Genomic DNA, 25,163 nt, shown 5'->3' with positions numbered 1-25,163 from the left:
CTGCACCATCCCACCTTCATGAACACACACACAAACAATCATCAACATCCAAAGCCTTTTAATAACAGATTCAGGGTTAGTTCTTGTAGCCTCGGCTGGCCCTTCGGCCTCTGGCACGCTCGAATTTCCGGCCCTTGGAGCGGACATAGGGTCTGTAGGGAAAGGAGGCGGTCAGAGAATTGCAGTGGCTGGCTACCCTGTTCTGTGACCTGGCAACCTCTTCTGGGCTATGAGAGCCTTCACAGGAACCACCCCCTCAGAAGTGACAAGGCTCTGGGTAGTCCACCCTTGCGCCCAGCCCCAGCCAGTCAGCTTAATACCCTAGGCCACTGTGGCTAACAGTTACCAGGGGACAAGGCTCAAGCCCTTAGCCTGATACTCACTTGGTGTGGCTGTGTGGGGTCCCTGGGGCCTTGCCAAAATGCCGGTACACTTCTCGGCCCTTCCGAGGACCTGGCCAGGGAGGGAGAGATTAAGCATCGAGATGAGGAACCCTGACCAGAGAGCTCCTCAAAGCCAGGAGCGTCAAAGCAGCCCTCACTCACCAGACAGGAGCACGGTGCCTCGGCCTTTGGGAGACTCCAGGGCCAGCTGGTCGAAGGTGAGGATTTTACCCCCAGCCTTGAGGATGCGACTTCGGGCCCGGCTGCTCACCCGCAGTGCACACACCTGAGGAGACACACACAGGAGCTATGCGGACGGTCTCATACTCTTGTGTAGCTAACAACTGCAACCAGCATCTCTCCAGTGGATGGAAGCACCATTGTATCGCAGCGAAACAAGCCAAGACTGCGCAGCCCAGGAGAGCCCTGCGTCCATACCTTCAGCTTGGGCACTTCCAGGATCCTCACGTCATCCGTGACTGTCCCCACAACCACAGCGGTTTTGTTTTCTCGGCCAGGAAGCTTCATCTTTCGGATCTGAGAGGAGTAAACGAACGAACAGGTCAGGCCTATCTGTGCTCATACCTGCCACCCGGAGGACCAAGTCAGTCAGGACCTCCAATGGCCTGAGCGCACCCGCCTTCTCCCCAGGTCTGAGATTTGGTACCACCCCTCCCCACCCCAGAAATGAAGCAAGCCAGAGCTCTGCGCCCCCCACCCCTACTAACCATGCGTGACAGGGACAGAGGCGGCCGGTTGGTGCGACTCATGAATAACCTCTTCAGCACAACCTGATTGAAGGTGGAGTTGGTTCGTCTGGCCAGAAACCTGTACAGCTGGAAGGGAAAGAGCTCGTGACCACCACCCTCCGAAACCCCAGAGACCCACCCACCCTGCAGGGGCCGAGACCCCTCTTCTCCCCGCCCTACCCACTACGGAAGCTGTGGCCCAGCTTACCTTGACTAGCAGCCGCAGGTAGATGTCCTGGCTCTTGGGCTCCTTGCGGCGAACCTTTCGGTCCTTATTGTGACGAATGTCAACACCCTGTGGGGGTGGGCAGCGGGTGAGGAACTGCTAGAGAGCCCACTTCTAAACTGGGCAAGTGCGCCCCATCTCCAATGACTTACATACTCACAACTGTTACTAACCCTTCAGGCGATTTAGCCAACAATTCACACCCAAAAGGAACCCAGGGGGATTAAAATTGGAGGGAGGGGGCCCCCAGGCGACATCTCCGACCCGTGACAAATCCATGCCCGGGCCTGGTATCGTTCCTCCCACGCTCCAAAAACTCAGGAACCCCCTAGGTCGGTCTACCTTAGAGCACTTGCTTAGAATGGGACGGCCCTGGGTTCTAGGCCCAGCACGGGTGCGGTGCTCAGATCCGTGCAAGAGTGTGAGCTCTACCTGAGTTCTCGAAACGGGGCCCCCAGATCGGGAAAAGGAGGCAAGAGAAGCCAACAGTGGATCCTAGACACGTTAAGTATCTTTGTGACAAAGCGAGACTCTTAAAACCATCTACTTTCCAAACAGTGCTAGGAAGGCCAAGAACTTGGGTTTAACTTTTTCCCTCAGCCATTTTCCTGTTAGCGTCCAGAACCACGGACTGAAATACTAACCGGTTAACCTGCACCTACACCAGGACCCTCAGGCGAGCATCTTCATGGGTGTCTCCCCAACTCGCAGCCGCGGAGAGGAGACCTGACCCACCTGGCCCCAAACCAGGTGGAGCAATGTGGAGCTCCGCTCCCCGCGGGTCTCAACGTCCCATAGGCAAGTCAAAAGAACCAGGGAAGCCAGGCGCAGTGATGGCGCCTGGAACCCCAGCCCTCAAAAGGCTGAGGCAAGGGCACTGCCGTGGGTTCGAGGCCCGACTAGACGCCGTGTGAGCCGCACTCGGCCTGGGTTACCGAGCGAAGCCTCCGGAGGCGCCGAGCCCCGGCCGCCCCGTGTCTGCCCGCCAGCATCCCTCGGCCCCGCCCGCACCCCTCCACCGCGCTGCGACCCGGCCCCGCTGAGGATGGCGGCGGATGAGCCATCCCGAGATGCTCAGTTGAGGGCTCACCATGATGGCGCCTCCAGCTCGGCCAGGTCCAGAAAGACAGAAGCGCGCCGGAATGGGCGGGGAAAGGGCTCCCTGCGAGACGCGCTCGTGACGCTCCGCGGGGCGCTCTATCCTGGACGCGAGTCTCTATGGTACCCGGGTGACGCCACAGGGGAGCGACGCGGCGCTCTAGCACAAGGTGGAGTGGGTTCTCTATGGTATGCTGGATGACCGACTGACTTGAGGCCGCAGAACAAGCCGAGGGGAGCCAGCGCGACGCCGGAGGGAAGGGCCGGCACGCAGAGAGCTTCTCTATTCTTCCTAGTCCCTGACCAGGGATACAGGGATCTGAGAGCGACAGACATGCTCGGAGTTAGCAGGAGGGGTCGCGCGGTGACTCTCTGGCCGCACGCCGACCTCTTCTCGGCTGCTCCCGGAGGACCCGGTGGGTTGTGTTTTGGAGGTGAGGCTTGTCTGGGCCAGAAGAAAAAGCTACTCGCACACTTCCTGCATTTCTTTGAATTCCCGGCTGCCTTTTCCTTACGCGCAGTTTACTAGACGGGACTGAAGCCCAGGAAGTCCTTCTAGACTCTCACTTGAGACTTTCTTGCTGCAGTTCAACCCATAGTACCTTAGTTTTTCAGTATTTGGGGTTCAGCACCCCCCCGAAAGGCCTCTTCCCGAATCTCTCCTTAGTCTCCTTCAGAGAACGCTCTACCCGCCCCCCAACCCCCCACCCCCATCAACCAGACAGGTTACACTGGCCCAACATTTTCGATGTACATATTGACGTGCAGAGAAGGCACGCAGAGTCCCCGGCCTGCATCTCCGTTGGAGACTGGAGCCATCGCCAGCTCCGGAGGAGTGGATAGACCCAGAGAGAAGGAGAAAGGGACCATGGCGGGGGTGGGGGCGTGGGGGCCTGAGGGTGTGAAGGAAAAATGGTGAGGAAATCCCGGGCAGAAGGAGGGGACATAGATTAAAAAGTGAACATTTGGCACCTAGCCAAAGTGTAAGCCAGCTCGGGTGCCAGCTCTGCCCTTTTTTTTTTTTTTTAAGTCACGGTTTCACAGAATTGCCCAGACTGGTTTTGATTGAGTCTTTCTGTCTCAGCCTCTCAAGTAGCTGAGATTACAGTCTTCCAACACCTGGCCTGGCCCTGCCATTTAAAATTGTGACCTTGGGTAAGTCACTTTCTGGGGGTTTTTTTGTTTTGTTTTTTGGGTTTTTTTGGGTTTTTTGCCTTGTTTGGAAAAAGAGAGTGATTGTAAGCTTAATGGGGTGTCTCCCTGATTGCATACGTCTGTAAACGTGTCCAGTCCACACGGTAGAGTGTGCTAGGTAGACTGTTACCTGGACTTGGGTAGTACAAGACAGGCTAGCTGGATGGATGGGAGAGCTGGCCAGTTCTGGGCTCCTCCCCTCAAGAGCCCCAACCCTGGGACTGCACAGTGAGTAAGGACTTTTTTTTTTTTAAACCCAGACCACCCCTATATGGCCTCCAGTGCTGGGCTCGGCGCCTGCTGGGACACAGCAGAGGCCTGGCTGCCCACCGGACGTCCTGACTCCACGGGGGAGTAGGAACCAGGTAAGGCTCACTCCGGCGGTGGTTCTCAACCTGTGGGTCACGCCCCCCTCACGGGGGCTGCGTGTCGGATATTCATGTCACGACTCATAACCACCGGTGGCAGGACTGCAGCTTTGAGGTAGCGGCGAAATGATTTTATGGCCGGCGGCACCACAGCGTAAGGGACTGTACTCGAGGGGGGCAGCCTTAGGAAGGTGGAGTCCCACTCAGGACCACCCCTAAGGACAGGACCAGCGGTCCTTTTCTCTCAGAGCAGCCGAGGCTACTCATGGCGGGGTCACTCGGCGTGACTGAGCTAGCACTTGCATTTCTTGTTCCCCTTTCTCTGCTGAGGTCTCAGCCCCCTTGGTTGGGTTTTCTGCCTTTCTTTTGTCAGAGCTCAGTGGCTGTGTCCACAGGTTGTTCATTTCTCTGAGGTCTCTCTCTCTCTCCTTCTCTCTCTTTTCTTTCCCCGAGACAGGGTCTCTCTGTGTAGCCTTGGCTGTCCTGGACTCGCTTTGTAAACCAGGCTGGCCTCAAACTCACAGCAATCCACCTGCCTCTACCTCCCAGGTGCTGAGATTTAAGGCGTGCGCCACCACGCCCGGCTGAGGACCTCTTCTTGGCATGTTTGGCAAAAAGCTGGCTCCCTTCTCCACTTAACTTCCTTCTAGGAAGCTTCGTCCCTGCCTAGTGAAAGTGATCTGTGGACAGTGCTTTGTCCAGCGTGTGGGGAGGTACATTCACACACTCACACACGCCCGCGCGCGCGCATGGGCTTGTCTCGCAATTCTGCAGGTCTCCTGCTGCCCACCTGCCTTGCTCTTTGGTTTCATCTGGTCACCATGCTTTGCCTCAACATCTTGTTTCCCTGGGCTCAGTTTCTCAGTTTCTCTGGGCTTCCAAAGCTTTCCCTTCCCTTAGGCTTCCTTAGTCTTGCCCTGTGGTTTCCCGGGCAGGTGTTAATCGCCCTCCCCCCCTCCTCCTCTAAGGCAGTTTGTAAACTAATGATAACCTGGTTATCATGGCAGAATGGGCTCCACCTAGGTTGGGTCGTTTCAGAAGCGGACCTTGCACTTCCTGATGCTTCTGCCTCAGCCTCCCAAGTTTTAGGATTAGAGGCTACTACCTCACTCACCCCATTTCTTTGTTTCTATCTGGGCTTCCCTGTCACCTACGCCAGAGAGTTGGTCTCTGCGGTTGAAGAGCACCGCCCCCTTTTCTTTTTATAGATTACATTGGGATGGGCCTGTTTTGACCTCAACAAAGATGGCGAGCTAAGCTTTGCATTGGACCACGTTTCCTTTCCTCTGCTGCGTGTGTGCCCTCACTTATGATGGGGCGCGGCCTAGCAAGGCCCCGCCTAGTTTCCTCACTAGGCTGCCAGGCCCTGGCGCACAGTTATGAAGGCGGTGGCTCCACCCTCCTGCCCTCTCATTGGTGCAGCTCGGACTCCGCACAGGCATTGGCTGGACAGACGCACACCCTTCCCCCCACCCCTAGCTCTGATGGGGACGGTGGTAGTGCAGACTCTGGAGGGGCTGCCGGGAGGACATGGCGTGTGTACAGGTTGAGGGTTCCGGGGTGACCCCAGAGGGGTGGACACTCAGGCCTGGCGCGGAACACTTGGTGGGATCTGAAAACGGAAACTAGGTCTGCCCCTGGGTTGGAGACCCAGACCTGGGGCTGCGTTACGGCCCTGGAGTCCGGATACAGGCCGAGGATACCTGGAACAAACTGAGCGGCTGGCCGGGAACCTGTGGATGGAGGCCCAGCTCTGCAGTCTCGAGAGACCGAGACCCAGCCTAGGGCCTCAGAGTATAGGGAGGGCTCTGTGCCGGTGTCTGATTTACGGGCCCCACAGGGGCCTCTGCAGGTTTGAGGGTGGGGCAGTTACCTGGGCATTAAGGGAGTGGCCCAGGGCAGGGGTCAGAGGTAGATCTTGAGGGACAGTATTAATGGGGTGTCATCCTAGGCAGCTGTGAGACTCTGGGAAAGGTGAGAGACCAGTCAGAAGACTAGGTTGGATTGCCCAAAAGTGAGCAGTTAGCAGGTTGGGAACCTTCCACTTAGTGGGAGAAGATTAGTCCTGGCTCACTCTCTCTTCTGGGAGAGAAGGCCAGATACCCAGCTCAGTACTTCCAGACAAACAGGTCTGTGGCCACTCCCTCAGGCTCTCACAGGTGGCCTCCCCTGACTTTTGTGTGTCAACTTCTTTCTGTCCTGGAACAGACAGGAAAGCAACAGGTTTTCTTCATTGGGGTGAGGAACTTTTTTTGGGGGGGGGTTGGTTTTTGGAAACAGGGTTTCTCTGTGTAGCCCTGGCTATCTTGGATTAGCTTTGTGGGCCAGGCTGGCCTCGAACTCACAGAGATCTGCCTGCCTCTGGAGTCCCGGGATTAAAGGCGCCTGGTTTAGGGTGAGGAACTTTTAAGGTGGTTGTTGTTAGTGGAGGTGGTGGTTTTTCGAGACAGGTTCTCTCTGTGTAGCCTTAGCTGTCCTGGAAGTCACTCTGTAGACCAGGCTGGCCTCAGACTCCTAGAGATCCACCTGCCTCTGCCTCCTGAGTGCTGGGATTAAAGGTGTGCGCCACCCCTACCGCCTGGCCACTTCTAAGTGTCTTCTCCGCCTGTGCCTCAGAAACTGTGGTCTCCTATGGTGTCTCTGCTTTTCAGTGCTGACCCTTTCTTTGTGCCTGTGTGTCTACACCGTCTCCCAGTTCTATTTTCTCCTGCCTCTCCCATGTCCCTCAGCCCTCGCTATCATCTAGTATACTATGTTTCTTTCCCTGTCCCTTTCTTTTCTGTCTCCTGGGTGGCATGGGTTTGTGGTGGTTTCTTTGTGGGTGGGATGGTTTTTGAAACAAGGTAACCCTGAGCAGCCCCAACTTGTGTTTCTGACTCCTGAGTGCTTTTTTGTTTTTAAGTTTTTTCAGATAGGGTTTGTTGTTGTTTTTTCGGGAGAATCAGGGTTTCTCTTATGTAGCCTTGGCTGTGCTGGACTCGCTCTGCAGACCCGGTTGGCCTCAAACTCACAAAGACCCGCCTGCCTCTGCCTCCTGAGCGCTGGGATTAAAAGTGTGCGTCCCCCAGCCCCACCCCGCTAGGATCTTGAATTCTAACCATTGTCTTCCTCCCTCCCCACAGAAGCTGCAGCAGGAGCTGACCATAAGCTAAGGGTCTAGGAGTGCTTGAGACTGGGCCCAGGTCATGGCTCCGCCACCATCACTGCCAATGGCTGCCAATACTCCAATACTGCATGGCGAGTTTGGTTCCTACCCAGCCCATGGGCCGCGGTTTGCCCTCACCCTCACGATGCAGGCCCTGCACATACAGCGGTTGCTCCCAAAGCCAGAAGCCCGGCCCCGGGATGGCCTGGTTCCTCTGCACGAGGTCTCAGGCTGTGGGACTCTGCAAAGCCGAAGCCCCTCAGACACTGCAGCCTACTTCTGTGTCTACACCTACCCAAGGGGCCGGCGCGGGGGCAGGCACAGAGCTACTCGCACCTTCCGGGCGGACGGGGCGGCCACTTATGAGGAGAATCGTGCAGAGGCCCAGCGTTGGGCAACTGCTCTCATGTGTCTCCTCCGAGGAGTGCCTCTGTCGGGGGATCAGGGTGAGATGCTAGGCCAAAGCCACGTGGGCGTCTCTGTCTTTCTGGGTCTGTTTCAGAAAAGTGATGCACAGGCAGAAAAAAGCCAAGTGAGCGCCTCTGCCCTTGGCTATATTGTCTGTCCCTCTCTGGAAAATGATCCAAACAGATGAGTAACAGACTCCTAGGCGTGTGGCAGCAGGAGGATGATGAGAATGGGAGAGGTGCCGTACACACAGGGCTTCAGGACCTTCCAGCAGCTCAGAGGCGGCCTGTAGCTCCATTTTACCCAGAGGCAGGCGGCTTTCCAGCAGAGCCTCCCTCACCCAGGGCCCCCGCCTCCTGTGTGAGCCTCACAGAAAAGTACAGGAGCCTGATGGGTGTGCAGGGATCATGGCTGCTCTCCCCACCTGCCACGCACAGGTTTACAGGGCACAGGTGCCCTTCTACAACCAACCCTTTGTCTTAGCACCTGTGAGGGGGAAAAAAAAAAACCAAAACAAAACTGGTCTGACCTCATTGGCCAGGTGACAGCAGGGAGTGAGAGATTCCCAGTAGGCCCTGGGTACCTTCCCTTTATCAAATCTCCTTTGGGCCCATTCACAGAATACCCTTCTAGAAGATTCAGCCCTCCCTTTCTCCCCTCCATCCCCTTCAGAAATCACCCCTCAACTGCTGCCCCGGAGGTCCAGGCTGCTCATATTGGTCAATCCTTTTGGGGGGCGTCGTGTGGCCTGGCAGCACTGTATGGAACACGTGGTGCCCATGATCACCGAGGCTGGGCTGTCCTTCAACCTCATACAGACAGGTGGGAGCTGCTGGGGGAGGGGCGGGAGGACGTGAGAGGGCGAGGCGGCTTCCTGGCTAACCTTTTTTGATTTGGCCCCTTAGAACGACAGAACCATGCCCGTGAGCTGGTGCAGGGCTTGAACCTGAAGGAGTGGGAAGGCATTGTCACGGTCTCGGGAGATGGGCTGCTCTATGAGGTAGGGCCACAGACACCCTAACCCTGCCTGGGGAGGGGGGGGGCTGAGGAGTGGGGCCAGGACCCAGGCAGCCCTGTCCCAACTGCAGGTGCTGAACGGGCTCCTTGATCGCCCAGATTGGGAAGACGCCGTGCGCATGCCCATTGGAGTCCTCCCCTGTGGTTCCGGCAATGCCCTAGCTGGGGCAGTCAACCATTATGGCGGGTATGTCACTGCTTGTGTTGAGCCAGCCAGGGATCCCTGCTGAAGAGAGGCATGCGCCTTCAGCGCTGTGGGGCCCCATCTGTGCCTGGCCCAGCAGGCCTTCGGTCAGGGGTGCTTATGCTCCCTGGTGCCATTGCTGCGCCCCACCCTCCTTTCCCACTGTAACTCCCGTCTCTGGCTGTGAAGGTTTGAGCCGGCTGTTGGTGTTGACCTGTTGCTCAACTGCTCGCTGCTTCTCTGCCGGGGTGGTAGCCAACCTCTGGACCTGCTCTCGGTGACGCTAGCCTCAGGATCCCGCTGCTTTTCCTTCCTGTCAGTGGCCTGGGGTTTCCTGTCAGACGTGGACATCCACAGTGAGCGCTTCAGGGCCCTGGGCAGGGCTAGATTCACCGTGGGTGCAGTGCTAGGCCTGGCCACACTGCATACCTACCGTGGGCGCCTCTCCTACCTCCCCGCTACCACGGAACCAGCCTTGCCCATCCCAGGCCACAGCCTGCCCCGGGCCAAGTCAGAACTAGCCTTGGCCCCAGCCCCGGCCCCGGCCGTCACCCACTCACCTCTACATCGCTCAGTGTCTGACCTGCCCCTGCCCCTGCCCTCCTTGGCCTCCCCTGGCTCCCCTGAGCCCCTCCCTGCCCTCAATGGTGGTGGCGCTGAGCTGACTGGGGACTGGGTGGGAGCTGGAGACGCGCCTCTGTCCCCAGACCCTCTGCTGCCCTCGTCTCCCAACTCTCCCAAAACAGCTCAGCTTTCACCCATCACTGAAGGGCCCCCAGAAACGGCAGCATCCTCTGGGTCCCCATCTCCCACTCTCAATGCTCCAGAAGCCTCTACCTGGGGCCCTGCTGACCATCTGCTCCCTCCCCTGGGCTCTCCACTGCCCCAAGACTGGGTGACAATAGAGGGGGAATTTGTACTCTTGCTGGCCATCTTGCCCAGCCACATCTGTGCAGATCTGGTGGCGGCCCCCCACGCGCGCTTTGATGACGGCTTAGTGCACCTGTGCTGGGTGCGCAGCGGCGTCTCACGAGCTGCACTTCTACGGATCCTGCTGGCCATGGAGCACGGGAACCATTTCAGCCTGGGCTGCCCACACCTGGGCTACGCTGCAGCTCGGGCCTTCCGCCTCGAGCCTCTCACACCTCGTGGCCTACTCACTGTTGATGGGGAGTTAGTGGAGTATGGGCCGATGCAGGCACAGGTGCATCCCCGGCTTGCCACACTGCTCACCGGGCCTGCGGGTCAAAGGCCAAGAACCTAAAGCCTGAAGCAGGCTGAGGTGGTGATAGGCTGGGGCCTATCTCTTACAGGTAGAAGCAGGGCCCCGACTCAGTACCGCAAGAGTGGAGATTGCTTCTGGTCCAATTCCCACCAGACTCAGTGGCTTGGGGTGGGGCCTGCCTTCCTTGATGCCCAATGACGACGGGGCCTGGAATGTATGAGCTAGCAAGGCTTCAGCTCACGGCCCGCCAGGGCTGCTGCTTGCCTCCTCTGGTGCCTCAACTTGACTGGTCAATCAGCCCTTGAGGGGCAGGTTCCCCAAGGCAGTCCCCAGATTTGCACTAATGTTCTTCCCCTCGCCGGTGGGGAGAGTCACTTTTCATGTTCTGTGTCTTCTTGTCCCTGTCACTAGTCTCAACAGCAATTGAAAAGGTCTATGCAATAAAGGCATCGCTTTCCTCTAGACCTTGCCCCTTCCATCTGACAGCACTTTGAGTTACTCCTGCCCCTAAGTAGCAGCACACCGCTTGAGCTGCAGCTTTGAGTCAGAGCCAGTAGCTGCTTTGTCCTTGTCCGCCACAACAGCTGGCTCCTGGGTTCTCAAGATTTATTCAGGATTGTGTTGACGGAGGCGGTGGGGGGATGGGTTCCCCTACGTGCTAAGAGCGCACACAGGACCCTCCCCACCCCAGTGAGGGAGGTGGGGGAAGGCTAGCTTTTTCTTAAAAATATAAATGTATTTGTCTGCATCATGACGTCCCTGGGGCACCTAGCTGGCCAGAGCACTGGCCATGGGATGAGGAGGGAGGAGGGTGTCGGGCACAAGTCTCAGCAAGGGTCAGGAGTCAGCCCTGGTAGGGTGGAAGTGGCCTCACAGTGTCCCGTGCTGGGCCTGGTAGCGTGAAAGCACAGCACGGTAGTGGGACAGCTCCTGCCTCACAGCCACGACCTCCTGCCGTAGCAGGGCGTTCTCCTTCTCCAGGAAGGCCGCCCGCACTGAGATCTGGTTCTCTTTGAGTCTCCGCGCATCTCGGGACCTCTTGGCTGCCTCGTTGTTCTTGTACCTCCGGCTCCAGTATTTCTCATCCTGGGGATGGAGGGGTGGAAGGCAATGAGTGCCAACGAAAGGAACTGCCTCTGCGCAGCACTGGAGCCAAGGGCTACTGGCTTTTGCTGTATGGTACCCAACCACTGCCGGCTCTTGCCCCGGCTGCTAACTACAGCTCCCTCACAGGAACCCAGATCACAAGTTAGATTCCAGGTACACATATGGAGCCTCCCCACTTAACAAGGACCTACAGATAACTGGTTGCTATGGATGTTTCCTAGCAACAAGGCCTTCAGGGTCTGAGGGCTTATCCCATTGAAGAGCACACTGCCCTAGACATCACCTTTCCAGATCCAGGTTGCTAAGGAAAGCTTGGATAGCCCCCTAGTGACAGGGTTTGGTGTCCTGGTTGCCAAGGCAACCTCGTCTCAGAAAGTAAACATGAGCTTTAAGCAGACCTAGTCTTCCATCAGCAGAGAGCTGTCTGCCTGGCCCCCTCCAGCACCTGACTGATGGAATAATTGGAAGCTGAGGCTTCCCCTGAGGAGGGTACCATGGCTCCTTCACCCAGCTCAGAAAGATGCTTCCCTTGGCTTCCTCTTAATTAAAGGTTCCAGCTTGCCAGGACACATCCATTCCCTAGCAACGGCCGAGCTCTGTAGCAGAAGAACCCCTGGTACGGACTAGGTTTCTCAGAGGTCTGGATGCTGGGATGGATATGATACATACAATGCCATGGCAGAGACAGCAGGAGACCCCAGCAGCAGCAAAACCAGATGCCAGGTGCTAGGTCAGGTGCTATTAAAACTCCCACAAGCGAGAGCATGGCTGGTCAAGGATGACTTCCGGGCCCCAGGAGGACAATGTCTGCACCCCAGGCTGAAACCAGCTCCAGCCAGGCCAGCTGCTCAGAAGCAGGCTGATTGAGATGCTAAACAAAGTTCCAGTTGGCAACAGGGCCTCTTGGAACTTGAGCCCTACTCCACAGGGGCTTCTGGGTCCAAGTGATGACACCATCTTCGTGGCTCAGGGCAAAGCCTGTCCCCAGGAGCCTTGTGAACTGGATGCTCTATGGGCCAGGAGGCTTCTTTGAGCAGTCAGGTGCTGACCCTAACCAAGCCCCACACCTGGCTGGCCGTGCTCACCTTCTGTTCCTCCGGCACCTGGACTTTCCTTGCCTTCTTCATGATTGGCTGAGGCTTCAGTTCCTCCTCTGAGAAGCGGTGTCTCCGAGGGTCAAAAGTCTCATGGCCTGGAATGCTTGACAGGGCGAGATCAGCTGGATCAGGTTCAAAGGTCATTAGCACCTCCACGGTGTCTGGGTCCACAGGACTGGGTGTGTCCCTAGAGGTCAAGCCTGAAGAAATGCGTATCACTTGAACGCATGAGTATTTAGTTTGGACGCTTGTGTTCTCAGAGACCTCTCCCACACCACCTCCCGCCCCGCCTTATCCACGGTCTACCACAGGGCAGCCTTTTCTGCCTGTCAGACATCAACCCTGTGACAAAGATGCTTAGCCACCATAAAAGCAATTCTACCATTATGAGTAAGGCACAATCGACTGGCCTTATATATCCTGTGAGTCGGCTAATAGCTTCTTAAACCCCGAAGCTATATAAAATTCGGTGTTATTTTTCTTCCCACTGTCTTATCTGAGTCATATTGACTGTAACCTTGCTCAGTGCTTAAACCTGTTAGGCTCACTGCTAAGAATGATGGAGAAACAGATGCTGCTCCGAGGTTCCAGAAGCTTGACTAAAAAAGGATGATGCCTGTGTCTTTAAGAACGAACCCGAAGGGGCCAGCCGAGGACACCAGTTCAGGGCTGCATCACGTGTGGCCTTCTGCTTCTCCTTTCCCCTCCCCCGCCCCACGCACCCTCACGTTCCCAGGCCCCGCCTCCTCAAGAGAGAGAGCGCGTGCGCACAGCGGGGAGGGAGGACTCACGTGGCGAGGGAATGTGCAGCCCTGGTTTTGCGTGGAGGTCGGATCAGGGACAGGTGTACCCAGGCGTCCCACATCGAGACTCCTTATCTTGGTAGGGGTGGCCGCCCCTCTTGTTCCTTTTGGTCTCAGCTCCACCCTCTCCGCGCTTATGGGGGTCCGTGAGGGAACCTGCCTGCCAAGCACTTTGCCATCGGGACTCCCACAATCCTGAGACCCTAGGTCCCCGTCGCAGGAGTATGCGGAGCTCCGCAGGGAGACTCCAGTAGCGGGATCCCGACATTCTCTGCTGTAAGACTCTGGGAGCCAAGATGCCACACCCTCTACACAGTAGGGGGGGACACGACCCAGGAACCTAGTGCCCAGCTCTGGCCTGCTCCCATTTTATATGTCCTTTAAGTAGAGTCCTATCTCGTTTCCAAAATTTCTGAATCCAGACTCTGGAGTCAGTCACCTCCCCAGTTCACTAAGGTGTTCTGAGTTTCTACTCTTGGCTTCAGGGGTATAAGGAAACTTCCTCCTAGAGGAAAATACAGCCTCTTCACCGGACAACCCTCTCTCGTTTGGGGACCCAAGTACCCCTTAATGGATCGCAGCATCTCATTGGGCAGACTTCCTAAGAGTCGCGAGGCCCCTCCCTGCCCGCCAGCCCCGCCCCTTCGCCGCACCTGCGCGGTGGCCGCCGGCGGCTCCTAGAGTGTCCCGCGCGGGGGCGTGCCCGGGCGAGGAGCGGGGGGAAGAGGAGCCACAAGAGCCCGGCCCGGGGGAGGGCGCGGGCGTGCGCGCTGGAGAGGGTGCCTGCGACAGGCCCCCGAGGGGTGGCGGGCTCGGCGGTAGCCCGTGCTCCAGCAAAAAGGCGTCCAGGTCCACGTATTCCACGTCGCCGAAAGGCAGAGAGCGTTCCCACAGCAGCGGCGCAAAAAGACTCGGGCCAGCCGCTGGCCCTGAGCGCCCCCGCGGGGACCCACCGCCACCAACCGCCCCAGTCGGGGCATCGGCTGGGCCCGCCGTCTCCAGGCCGGGTCCCGGGACGGGGGCTGAGGGCAGAGTTGCCTTGCGCTCCTTTTCCTTCAGGAGACCTGTGGGCCAAGGAGAGACCGGATGGGGTGGAGGGACACAGGAAGGACCCCCAAGAGAGAGAGATGAGGTATAGAGAGACCCATATGGCGGGGATGTGGAGAAGTGAGGAGACGACGGGGAGCGGGAGAGCAAAGACCAAGAGAGGTGGGGCCAGGTGGGGAGACAGGAACCCAGAAAGAGGAGAGAGGGATAGAGAGGTTGGGGAGAACCAGGGGAAGAAAAGCACCAGGACCCAGGAAGACAGGGACCCAAAGAAAGGAAAAGATAAAGTGTACAAACAGGCTTAGAGACCCGGGAAGGGATAAGAGACACAAGAAAGCGACCCAGAGAAATGATGGACGTTTGGGAATGGGGGTTTGGAGCAGGGTGGGCGAAAGGTTGGGCAAGTGAGAGAGAAAAAGTGACAGCTCAGTAATCCCCCCCCCCCCGCCCCCGATACTAGCATCCCCTCCCCCACAATCTGTTAGGGCAGGAAGGGGCTGCACTGCTCAGGCACATTCCTCGTCCCCGGTCTCCACGTGACCCTGAGAGGCCCCGCCCAAGCCCGTGTCAGCACCCTGTGAGCATCCGACACACCCCCTCCCTTCCCTAGGACTCCAGGGGTCCAGATCCCCAGGCCAAAGGGAAGAAAAGGCGAGTCTGGACCTAAACTCTTGTCTTCATGGAAGAAGACTGTGGGGTCTTGACCCTTGGGTCGTCCAAGAGTCAGATTTGGCCCTGGACCTGAGTGACCGTGCGGCGACTTGCAAAGATGTGATACCTAGCACATAGCTGCCGTGGACCACCACCCCAACATTTAAGTCCCGAAGACAGTGGGGACTAGAACTCACAGCTGGCCGGCTCTTTGGGCTTGCTGGTTCCCTGCAGAAGGTTCCTCAACCCAAGCAGCGCTCCCCCGCCAGGGGGGGCCCCGGCCGGACCACCCAGCAGCAGGGGACCCGGGGTCCTGTCGCTCAGAGGCCGCGCCATTGCCGGGCACCTGCTCCCAGGTTCATGAGCTCATAAAGTCGAAGAGATGATATGTCAGTCTCCCTCACACTCCTGTGGTTCGGGCGAGTGTGTCCCGGGGTCGGGCGAGCGCGGCGCGCAAGCCTCCAGTTATCAGAACGCTGCAAATCCTAAGAGCGCGGAGAGGGTCAGCCAGTCTCGTCTGCAGAAAGGTGCAACTCAGAAAAGAGTGTCCCGGGAGGATCCTATAGTCTCGGCGAGTGGGTGACCAAATCAAGCAGCTGTCTCTTTGCAACTGTGGGTCCCCAAGGGACACAGGCGCGCGCTCCTTCTGTACCAGGTGGGCGAGCCTCTGGCTCTAGCAAAATTTGCACTTCTCGCAAAGAAAAGGGAGCTTTGCAATCTGCACCCAGAGGTGTGCGCCCAGGGGCGGAGGAGGGGGCCGGAGGAGGCGGCAGCCTTGAGGCGTGGCCAAAGCAAACTTCTTTCGCGGAAAAAAAAAAATCCAAACCAAAACACCCGACGCCAGAGCTCGCGCCCCTCCTCCGGGCCCCCTCCCTGCTCTTGGGCCATGCACCCCAGCCGCGTGCCTCCCTCCGACTGCAAGCAAGGACCAATCACGTCCCGAGCCCTTGAGACGCTCAGCCAATAAGGTGTAGGGATACGCCAAGGCCCTGGAGGCGCGTGAGGGGCTGAACTTGTGAAGTTACCTCGCCTCTTGGAAGGAGGCGGGACACTGACCTACATTTAGCCAATGGGAGGAGGCGCTGGGGGCGGGACCGTGACCCACTTCGAGCCAATGAGGCAGGAAGAAGGGGGAAGCACATGGCCCTGCGCGTGCTGCCGGATGCGGGTGTGGGGCGGGGGGGGGGGGGTTGTCTCTTAAAGGAGCCTCGTATTCACGAGCTCATTGTTCGAGGTGTAAAGCAGAACACCAGTTATAGCAGGTTAAGGGAGAAGGAAGTGGTCTTCGGGAAGGATTATTTTGTTTGTATTTCTCAATCGCGACTGATAATCAAACCACCAAGAAACCGGAAACATTCAGTCCCTTTAATTGCTTTGTTTTGGAGTAACTCCCCTCCCCCTCATGAGGAAGCTCAGGACGCGCGGGCTTAATCTTCGTCTCAGCGACCATGAGGACCACCGTCCACTGTAAAAGGAAGGCACCGGTTTGTGGGGGCTGGACGCGCTGGGCTCTACCACAATCAAGCTGCAACGGGGGGGGGTCACTGGAATATACCAAGTTGTGGGAAATGGCCAGCTCCTGGACCAGACCATATAGGGAGGGAAGGTCAGATGGGACGTGCAGATTAGACTGGTCTGCATAAAGGTAGCCCTACACGCAGCGGGGGGGGGGGGGGGGGCAAAGCAGCTGGACTGTACCATGTTGAGAAACCAGACGAGAGCCCACTGGATTTCGCGGGGCAGAACCCCAGAGTGGCAGTAAGAAAGACAGAGGGATTGTACCTGGTTGATTCTCAGAAAGGGGATGGCTGTCAATACTAAAGCTGTAAGGAGGGTCGTACCATTTATAAACAGGTGACTTGGACCGTACCATCTTAGAAAGTGACAGCAGGCAGAGGACATGGACCAGTTTGCAATTGTATGGCAAGGAAAACAGGCTGTCGGGTCTCACTTGGAGTTACAAAGAGGGGTGGGCTTCCCCCACGCTGTCCCATATGGAGAAGGGGGCGGGGGGGGGGTTAGTCTGAGGGATGTGTCACACTGAGACACCATTGGGAGTAAGTGCAGACTATCAAAATATAGAGGAGAGCGCACAGTTAGCATACCATGCAGGCGGTAGTTGGGGCCTCGGCAGCGCCTCTCGGGATGCCGGGGGTCCCTGTTGCCCCTTAAGGCTCTGTGGGCCAAGGGCTGTAGGGGCCGGCCATTACCACCGAGGCTCTGGAAGATCTGGGAGGGGGGATTCTGGCTCAGGAGTCTCAGAGAGTGCATCTGCCTCAAGAGAAACGGTGAGTGAGTGGCAGGGGATGCGGTAATGTGGTCCTCAGCTAGGAGTAGCATGCGCACGTGGAGGTCAGTCACCTGGAGGGAGGTGATATTGAGAGCCCTGTCGATGAGGATCCAGGTGACAGTCTCGGAGCAGGGTGGAGTGCTGAGAGATCCCTGATAGGTGATGAAGCCGAAGGATTCTGGGAACAGGAGCTCCAGGCTCAGGTCTTGAAGAAAGTAGGCATCATCTGTGGGGATATCAAGCCAAGCGTGAAAGGGTGTCCCATGGGAATCCACGGGTACAACCAATACGTAGGGACTTAGATGCAGTAGGGAAATTGAACCTAGGGCTGCAGACAGGCCGGGTAGGTGCCACTGAACCTGGCCCCCAGCCCCTCAGTGGGGGATTCTAATCATGCACTCTCATCGTCAAAGCTACACTGCCAGCCACTCTTCACTTTTTGACTTGACACTGGATCTTGCTCTGTAGCCCGGGCTCGCCCTGTCACCCTCCTTCCTCAGCCTCCCTAGGAGCTGGGACTCCACGCCTAGCTTGGAGACTTACTTTTGTAGGAGATCCGGGTGATGGTGTCCCGGTTGAGGAGGCGACTGAGGAATGGATTGGAGCTGCCAGCCACCTATGCAGGGGGCATGAGGCGAGGAGACAGCAGCCCAAGGCTCCCCAAAGGCCCACCACCCGAGCCTAGCCTCCCAGCCCCCCCCCCCCCGTGTCCCTCACACCCTGGAAGCCAGTTCCCCGTCTTGCCTCCCTCACATTGACAAAGAGACTGAGGATGGCCAGGCCATTGGGGCCCCGGGAGGCAGCACTGAGATTCCCGTAGAGTTCTTGGTTGAAGTGAATTAGCTGCACCTGGAAAGTAAGGCGATTGCAGAGAAGGGGACGAGAGAACGCATAATGGTTTTGGCTTTGGGGGGGCGGGGGTTGGTGTCCAGAACTGCATCAGGGATCAGTACTTAGGGGTGGGGGTCAGGGAGAGGAGGCAGCTCTGGATAGAAGGATGGTGTGAAGCACCGAGCTAAGAAACCAGGGAGACCTAATGTGGAGGGTCAAAGGTTAGAGGTCAGCACCTCAGCAGAGAAGCCCTGGTGGTTGATGTAGTGTTCAGAGCCAGCCCCATCTCGAGCTCCAAACAGCAGCCGCAGTTCACTGAGTCGGTGGCTATAAAGAAGGGGACCCCCAGACACGTTGACCACAGGCCGGGATGCAGGCAGGAAGGAGACATGTCTGCCAGTGTTGTACAAGGTTCCCCGGAGCTGCAGGAGAGGTATAAGGTATTGGGGGGACACAGAGAGATGACTTCCTCCTAGCTGCCATTCTTCCCATGCCCCAGAGTCCAACAACTATTTAATATAGTTTAGGCACCAGCCACTCCCCAGACCCAGATTTATTCAGCTAGCAAGTACTGAGTGAGCCCCAAGAGGCAGAGGCAGGCAGATATCTGTGAGTTCGAGGATAGCCTGGTCTATAATGTGAGTCCAAGACAGCCAGGGCTTGTTATACAGAGAAACCCTGTCTTGAAAAACCAAAACCAACAAAAAAAAAAACCCAAGTACTGAACCAAGAGTGCTGTTTCAGGTTTGTAATCCCAGCATGGAGGAAGCTGAGGCAGGAGGATTGCTATGAGTTCATGTCCAAACTGGGCTATAGAATGAGTATTTTCAAAAACAAAAACAAAACAAAACAAAAGAAGAAAAACTCATCAAGGCCAGCGATGTGGCTCAGTGAATAACGCGTTTGCTGTGTAAGCGCAATGGACTCAACCCCTGCAGCCCACAGAAAGGTAGAAGGAGAAAACACGCCACAGAATTACCCTCCAGCCTCATACACTTTCACTCCACGCCTCCATAGCACACATGAGAGAATCTTGACATGTTTGTTTGTTTTGTTTTTTCAAGATGGTCTTTCTGTGTAGCCCTGGCTGTCCTGGACTCGCTTTGTAGACCAGGCTGGCCTCAAACTCATAGCGATCCACCTGCCTCTGCCTCCCAAGTGCTGGGATTAAAGGCGTGCACCACCATGACCGGCTAATCTTGACTTTTTTTTTTTAATTTATTCTTGTTACATCTCAATGGTTATCCCATCCCTTGTATCCTCCCATTCCTCCCTCCCTCCCATTTTCCCCTTACTCCCCTCCCCTATGACTGTGACTGACAGGGACGTCCTCCCCCTTTATATGCTCATAGGGTATCAAGTCTCTTCTTGGAATCTTGACTTTTTAAAAGTGGAACAAAAACGTTTATTGAGCTGCTGCTATCTGCAGTGAACACTAGAAATAAAGCAATGAGCAAACAGACAGGAGAGGTGGGACTTAGGGAACTACAAAACTAGGTGGCCAGCGACACCTGAGCTCAGCTAGGAGGCACAGGACTGGCGCCACGGCATCATGCAGGAGCCAGCTTAGAATGCCATCCCTAGGGAGGTGAGTAACGCTTGGCAGATGGAAGCAGGAAGGCCAAGTGCAGCGGCTCGGCTGACCTGTGGAGCCAAGAATTAAGTGGTCCTGGGGCCCAATAATGCAAGGCCGGGAGGGGCATTATGGAGCTTTGCTGTAGGTTATCTTTTGTTGGCTTTCTGGAGGTAGGCTGGCATTGTTGAACTGTCCCTCCCCCTGCCTCAGCCTCCTGGGTAGCTGGGACGATGGTGTACCCACAAGGCGTGGGGGGAGGCTTTAGTTTGATGGACTGCAGGCAGAAAGACTGGATGAGAGTGGACAGTGGAGGGGCCGGAAGTGCAAAGGACAGGAGCCTAGTGAGAAAGTGGATCTGACTCTGAGGCTTTGGCCTCATGGTGCCAGCTCTTCTACAGAAATGGTACTGCAGAAAGCCGCCCCAGTACAGACACTGAGGCCACACCACTTGGTCTGATGGCTATGTAATCCTAGGCAAGAAACCTCATCTTCCTGTGCCTCGCTCTCTGTCCATAAAATAATAAGACAGCACCTATTTTGTAGGCTCTTGTAAAGATTAGTGGGTTTGCTAAGCTTTTTCAAACACTTGGGACGAGTTGCATTCTGTTTTCACTGCGTGGCAAACATGGGAAGTTGAGGAAACCAGTGGGAAAGGGAAGAGGCGGTGATCTTCAGAGAGCTAAGGAGCCTTTCCTCCATCCTGCGAATGCCTTTTATACCTCATAGCTCACAACCCACCTTAGCACAGGTCCCCTTTACTCATACCCACCCCATTGCGAGGCTCCTTACCTTCTCTCCCCCGGTGCTGAGCCTGAGCGGGGGCAGAAAAGGGTCGTAAAGAACCCTCTTCAGCTCCACGTCCACTGGGCTCTGCCGCTTCCCCACAGCACACAGGCTCCAGGCAGCGTTCACCAGGCCCCAGAAGGGAGGCCCTGTGGGAACAGAAATAGGCTGGATTCCAGGCAGGACCTGCTGTGTGGATTGGGGCCCGGGTAACCCCGGCGAAATCTGGAGCCTTGGTCTTAGAGAGAAGGGACATAAGAGCCAGAATCCTGATTTCTAGAATAATTTTTGGAATCTTTTCCTAGAAGCTCATAACGCCTCCAAGCCTTCTGTATTGTCCCCATCTTTAAGCCGGTCTATGTAAAACCAGAACTACAACTCCCATTAGGCATCAGAGGTAAAACTAACGCATCAATCTCCTGTCTGCCCCATAGCCCCATGGGAGTTGTAGTTCTTTTAGACTCCCAGGTCCCACAGCTGGATAAGAAGTATTAAGGGTAAGAGTTATAAAAGAGGGCTCCGAAGGCCCGAGCGAGGGGGCGGGGCAGGGACCTGAGCTACCGAGTCTGTGCCTTCCAGCATGAATAGGAACTGTCTATGGCTGCAAACACACACATCTCTCCACCCCCACACTTTTCTTTCCTTGCACTCACTCCCACTCACTACTTGAAATGCGCATGTATAATGTCCCATGGTGAGCCGCTGAGGTTCAGAGGCTGGGCCCCGCTCCTGAGGGAAGAAGCAGGGGCTGGGAGCATCGGTCTTATGGAAGATGAGAGGATCGAGCACCCAGACTCCCAAATCTGGGGAAAACGGCGCCTAGGGATATGGGGCCAGGCTCTGGGTCTCCACCCTGTTTGCACCTGGCACGAAGTTTCCCTGGAGATTCTCCTTGTAGCTCCACCAGTCCTCGGGATCAGGTGCCGGTCCGATGTGAGCTGGGAAGAGAGCGGCTGTATCCCTCTCCTAGGCACCCCACCCCGCCCCTCCCTCAGGGCCTGCTGCCCCGACCCCCAGGTCTTACCTGCCGCTCCCAGTGCGGCCCAGAGTACCAGCGCTTGAGGGGCGCTCAGGCGAGCCGCACCCCCCATCCAAGAGGCCTCTAAGCGACCCTTTCCCAGTGCCCGGCCCCCTAGCTCTTCCCTCCCCTCCACCTGGGACTTCCAGCCTGGCTGTCCCCAGCACGGGAGCCCTAGCTCCCGAGATGCAGGGGCTGGGACCGTGCACCCCAGAGCCCGTTTGAAGCTCACTCCTCCGTTCGCCTGGGCCCGTGCCCTGCGCTCCTGTCTACCTCCCGGAGCTGCGACCGCCCTCGCCGGCCCCGGGTCCCTCTCGATGCCAATGCACACCCCCTCTTTGCTCTCATCCAGCGAACCCGGCCGCGCACTCCCCGCGTGCGCTCCCCTCCCTCCGCCTCCCTCACCCTGCCTTCTCTTCTTCCCTCCGTCCTCCTCCTCCCTATTCGACTCTGCCTTCCCTTCTTCCTTCTATCTCACCTCCTCCCTCGCCCAGCGCTGCCTCTCCCTCTTTCCATCTCCTCTTCCCTGCCCCCTCCCCCATCACCTCAGTCCTGCTTCCCTCTTCCCCACCCGCTTGCTCCCACTGGTTTGATGTTTGGCTGGGGGCCTCCGCAGTAGAAAGGGCCGCACCCCTGGGCCCAGCCCTGGAAAGGGAGGGGCAGCGCAGCCCACAGAGCCCGAGGCCCCCAGCTCCAGGTGCCAAGGCCCGAATGGACTGGACGCTGGGGGCCCTGGCGTGCAGAGAAGCCGCTCGCCGGGAGGGGGAGGCAGAGGCTTGGGGGACAGGAGGGTGAGAAGGCTGGAGGTGAGAGCTGAGGCTGGGAAAGAGAGACGGGGTACTCAGAAGGGGGGAGGGGCGGCGCAAGATATCAAGTAGCGGGGGCGGGGTGGGGGAAGGCAGAGAAATAGACACGGAGAGATTAATGTTCAGAGAACCAGGCAGGAGGGAGAGACACATATAGAGACAGGGAGAGAGGTGCTTAGAAACAAGCCAGCGAGAAGCCAGGCAAGAAAGGAGAGTGAGTCAGAGACACAGAGACAGAGAGAGTGAAAACTAAATGCCAGGCCCTAGGAAAGGAGCTGAGGATGTATAAACACAGAGACCAATGGTGGTGCACACTTGAAATTCTAGCACTGAGGGCCCCCTACGCCACCCCCCACCCCCCCCAGGATTTGAAGCCATCCTAGGCTACTTTGTAACACCCTGCTTAAAGAAAACAACCAACAGCCCACAGAAAACAGAAGGAGAGAGAGGTGGAGAGAGGCAGACGCCAAGAAATAGGTTAGAGGCCTGCAGTGCCTGTGGTGGCGCCTTTAATCCCAGCACTTGGGGGACAGAGGCAGGCGGGTTCCTGTGAGTTCAAGGCTAGCCTGGTCTTAAAGTTCCAGGACAGCCAGAGGTGTTACACAAAGAAACTCTGTCTTGAACCACCAGCCCCCCCCCCAAAAAAAAAACAAAAGAAAAAAAGAGAGAGAAAAAAGAAAAAGTTAAGTTAGAGATGGAAGGTGGGATTAGAGGAGCTGGGTGGGCCAGCAAAAAGGACAGAGACAGAATCCAGTGGTTACAGAGACACTTAGGACAGACTAGAGAGAGGCATTCAAGCAGAAAACGGAGGGTAAACAGAGATGCAAAGATACATAGATATCGAGTATAAAAAGACCGAGAAATAGAGACAGAGCTGGAGTCACACACACACACACCAGGGGCACCACACACGAAACCATCCATGTACAGAGCAAAACCAAGGGACAGCTTCACAGGCAGAGGAGAGGGCACAGCCACAGACCAGGTGACGTGAAGCGAGCACCTAGCACAGGGCAGGCAGGCAGGCAGGGAGCTGCCGTGAGCTGGCAGAGTTCATGTTGGGCACCACCTGGGCCGTGCCTCAAAGAATGAAACGACACAGTCAAGCAGGGAGTGGAAAGCAAGCCGAGGAAGGCACAGTAGAAGTAGGGACACTGTCAGGCCTGAAGCTGCCCATAGTGTGGGGTCAGCATCGGCCTATTCCACAGATAAACTGAGAAGGCAAAAGGGAGTGACACTTACTGTGGGGGAGGGGGAGCTGACTAGTGTTTGCTCTGCTGCTAAAGCAAGACATACCCCGGGATCTAGGGATGGGCCTTATGTGACAAAGGGGTCTTAGCTTGTGTGATTAAGCTGCTGTTTGCCCCACCCCCCATTATCGAAGACTGAACGCAAGGCTTTCTATATGCTAGGCAAGCGCTCTGTGGTTGAGCCACACACCCGCAGGCACTCGCTGGGGGCACTCTAGGCAGGTGCTCTGCTGTTGAACCCTGACTAGGGAATTCTAGACTAGCAGACCACAGATAAGGAACACCTCTAGCCGTTTTGTAACTTTTTCTTTTAAGGCAGCTTCTCGCTTTATAGCTCAGACTGGCCCTGAGCTCCTTCTACTTCAGGGAGGCGGTGCACTTGCCATCCTCCCCCCTCGGTGTGCCCGTGTGGCTGGGATGCCGATCCTGCGCCACCATGCTGAGGTATTATTGTTTCAGATGCCATCACCCTTCATTATTGGATGGACCTACATCAAAGGACAAGTGCCCTTAACAGCCAAGGCAGGAAGATTTAAGACAGAGGCAGAGACAGGAATTACATGACCACAAGCTAAGGGTCACAGATAACTCAAGAGTCCGGAAGAGGCAGGGATGACTCTCACTAACACCTTCTTAGTGTGGCCCTACCAACACCCTAACTTTCAATTTTAAACTCTATAATGTGAGCTGGGTGGTGGCGACGGCTGTGGCTGTGCGCCTTTAATCCCAGCCCTTGGGAGGCAGAGACAGGGAGATCTCTGTGAGTTCGAGGCCAGCCTGGTCTACAAAGTGAGTCCAGGATAGCCAAGTCTACACCAAAAACAAAACAAAACAAAACAACAACAACAACAACAACAACAAAACCCTGCCCTGAAAAGCAAAAACCAAACCAAACCAACCAAACAAACAAAAAATCCAATTCTGGAAAATGGGACGAGTGTCGGCTTTCTCAAGCCATTATAGAACAGTGAAAAATACTTTTTGAGGCAGGGTCTCACTATATAGCCTTGAATTCCAAGTGCTGAGATTACAGGTGTACAGCACACCTGGCTTGGACACTCTCTCTCTTCTACACCAGGCCTTTAACCTCTAGCAGTTTGCTGTTGCTTTTGGGACAGGGTCTCCTGCAGCTCAGGCTGGCCTCTAATTCATTATGTAGCTGAGAATGAATTTGTGGTCCTCCTGCTTTGTGACTCTTCAATGCTGGGGCTGTAGGCATTTATCGCCGTACCTGGTCTCAGGGGATCAATCCAGGGCCCCCTGCACATTAGGCTAAGCACTCTAGGAGCTGAGCTACAGCCCAGCCCGTTTCCTGGATCTTTCCAAAAAGTTTTCACTCCATCTGGAGTCCCCTCTCTCCCCTTTCTTCTAGGCAAATTTCTATGAGAACAAATTTCAGGAGATTTCCCTCACCACTTCCACAGTGAAGTTATTTGACTAGGCTGGTGAGATCAGGGCGGGCTCCTCTGAGGTCTGGCGGCCACCTGTGCCACCTCTATTACTGTGCACAGCCAGGCAGGCTGACTGACGCCTTGAGGGAGGGATGGAAAGGGCCTGGTCGGCAAGCCGTACAGATGCGGATTTCACAGCAATTTGCTTCGGCTGCTAGAAACAAAGTTTGAGTCACAAGGAACACGGAAGGATCGCCGTGCTCTGCGCTTTCATCTCCTACACCCGGGCTCTCGGGTGGGAGGGGGCAAAGCCCGAGCTCGGGCAGCTCCAGTGTTCCCACAGCCCTGTGAACTTCCCTAGCCCTCGCTCCCTGCCCTCAGAGCCCACTTGCTCAGGACCTCAGCGAGGTCCTCCTACTCATCAGAGCACTCACAAGGGGAGAGAGGCCTCTGGGTGTTCAAGTAACAGTAAATTCATACGGTGCTTGCTCTGGGCCAGGCCTGTCCCAAACCTTT

General features: G+C 56.5%; 4 protein-coding genes across 19 annotated transcripts; 1 reads left to right on the top strand and 3 right to left on the bottom strand.

Annotated features, from left to right (window-relative positions):
* Positions 1–41: 41 nt before the first annotated feature.
* RPL18 (ribosomal protein L18) lies at positions 42–2,570 on the bottom strand. The gene is made up of 7 exons (XM_084801121.1): positions 2,449–2,570; positions 1,341–1,427; positions 1,112–1,219; positions 822–920; positions 546–669; positions 384–453; positions 42–152 (listed from the first exon to the last, which is right to left on the bottom strand). Exons 1-7 carry the CDS (start codon positions 2,449–2,451, stop codon positions 77–79), a joined length of 567 nt encoding a protein of 188 aa, XP_084657247.1. The 5' UTR covers positions 2,452–2,570; the 3' UTR covers positions 42–76.
* Positions 2,571–2,661: 91 nt separating this feature from the next.
* Positions 2,662–10,459, top strand: SPHK2 (sphingosine kinase 2). Of its 14 annotated transcripts, none has more exons than XM_084801006.1 (8): positions 2,662–2,872; positions 3,541–3,611; positions 3,911–4,015; positions 7,141–7,609; positions 8,244–8,393; positions 8,477–8,571; positions 8,660–8,775; positions 8,962–10,459. In XM_084801006.1, exons 4-8 carry the CDS (start codon positions 7,204–7,206, stop codon positions 10,034–10,036), a joined length of 1,842 nt encoding a protein of 613 aa, XP_084657132.1. In that variant the 5' UTR covers positions 2,662–2,872; positions 3,541–3,611; positions 3,911–4,015; positions 7,141–7,203; the 3' UTR covers positions 10,037–10,459. The 14 variants fall into 14 exon arrangements, with proteins under 14 accessions (XP_084657132.1, XP_084657131.1, XP_084657130.1 ...); XM_084801005.1 differs by having other exon boundaries at positions 3,487–3,611; XM_084801004.1 differs by having other exon boundaries at positions 2,662–2,890.
* Positions 10,460–10,586: 127 nt separating this feature from the next.
* DBP (D-box binding PAR bZIP transcription factor) lies at positions 10,587–15,629 on the bottom strand. Of its 3 annotated transcripts, XM_084801098.1 has the most exons (4): positions 14,900–15,629; positions 13,658–14,068; positions 12,190–12,401; positions 10,587–11,083 (listed from the first exon to the last, which is right to left on the bottom strand). In XM_084801098.1, the coding sequence occupies exons 1-4, from the start codon at positions 15,036–15,038 to the stop codon at positions 10,868–10,870; spliced, it is 978 nt and encodes a 325-aa protein (XP_084657224.1). In that variant the 5' UTR covers positions 15,039–15,629; the 3' UTR covers positions 10,587–10,867. The 3 variants fall into 3 exon arrangements, with proteins under 3 accessions (XP_084657224.1, XP_084657225.1, XP_084657226.1); XM_084801099.1 differs by lacking the exons at positions 13,658–14,068; positions 14,900–15,629 and adding an exon at positions 12,993–13,572; XM_084801100.1 differs by lacking the exons at positions 13,658–14,068; positions 14,900–15,629 and adding an exon at positions 12,838–12,858.
* Positions 15,630–16,053: 424 nt separating this feature from the next.
* On the bottom strand, positions 16,054–21,936 carry CA11 (carbonic anhydrase 11). Its single transcript, XM_084774141.1, has 9 exons — positions 21,207–21,936; positions 21,046–21,120; positions 20,189–20,331; positions 18,060–18,245; positions 17,746–17,841; positions 17,536–17,608; positions 17,064–17,218; positions 16,808–16,973; positions 16,054–16,167 (listed from the first exon to the last, which is right to left on the bottom strand). The coding sequence occupies exons 1-9, from the start codon at positions 21,271–21,273 to the stop codon at positions 16,142–16,144; spliced, it is 987 nt and encodes a 328-aa protein (XP_084630267.1). The 5' UTR covers positions 21,274–21,936; the 3' UTR covers positions 16,054–16,141.
* Positions 21,937–25,163: the final 3,227 nt, after the last annotated feature.

The sequence above is a fragment of the Acomys minous genome, assembly GCF_964271855.1.
Source record: "Acomys minous genome assembly, chromosome: 2".
In the NCBI taxonomy this organism is placed as follows: domain Eukaryota; kingdom Metazoa; phylum Chordata; class Mammalia; order Rodentia; family Muridae; genus Acomys; species Acomys minous.
This window is presented reverse-complemented; position numbering and strand designations above follow the sequence as displayed.

Coding starts and splice junctions, on each gene's coding strand:
- RPL18 (XM_084801121.1), bottom strand. Junction 1,220..1,340: donor ACCTGCGGCTGCTAGTCAAG/GTAAGCTGGGCC, acceptor TTTCCCTTCCAG/CTGTACAGGTTTCTGGCCAG. Junction 454..545: donor AGGCACCGTGCTCCTGTCTG/GTGAGTGAGGGC, acceptor CTCCCTGGCCAG/GTCCTCGGAAGGGCCGAGAA.
- SPHK2 (XM_084801011.1), top strand. CDS start 7,204: ATGGCTCCGCCACCATCACTGCCAATGGCTGCCAATACTCCAATACTG. Junction 7,610..8,243: donor GCCTCTGTCGGGGGATCAGG/GTGAGATGCTAG, acceptor CATCCCCTTCAG/AAATCACCCCTCAACTGCTG. Junction 8,572..8,659: donor GAGATGGGCTGCTCTATGAG/GTAGGGCCACAG, acceptor TCCCAACTGCAG/GTGCTGAACGGGCTCCTTGA.
- DBP (XM_084801098.1), bottom strand. CDS start 15,038: ATGGCGCGGCCTCTGAGCGACAGGACCCCGGGTCCCCTGCTGCTGGGT. Junction 14,069..14,899: donor GCCCAAAGAGCCGGCCAGCT/GTGAGTTCTAGT, acceptor CTTGGCCCACAG/GTCTCCTGAAGGAAAAGGAG. Junction 12,402..13,657: donor CGCCGGCGGCCACCGCGCAG/GTGCGGCGAAGG, acceptor GCATTTCTTCAG/GCTTGACCTCTAGGGACACA.
- CA11 (XM_084774141.1), bottom strand. CDS start 21,273: ATGGGGGGTGCGGCTCGCCTGAGCGCCCCTCAAGCGCTGGTACTCTGG. Junction 17,609..17,745: donor TCCTCAGTCTCTTTGTCAAT/GTGAGGGAGGCA, acceptor CCCCCTGCATAG/GTGGCTGGCAGCTCCAATCC. Junction 16,974..17,063: donor TCAATATCACCTCCCTCCAG/GTGACTGACCTC, acceptor CTCTTGAGGCAG/ATGCACTCTCTGAGACTCCT.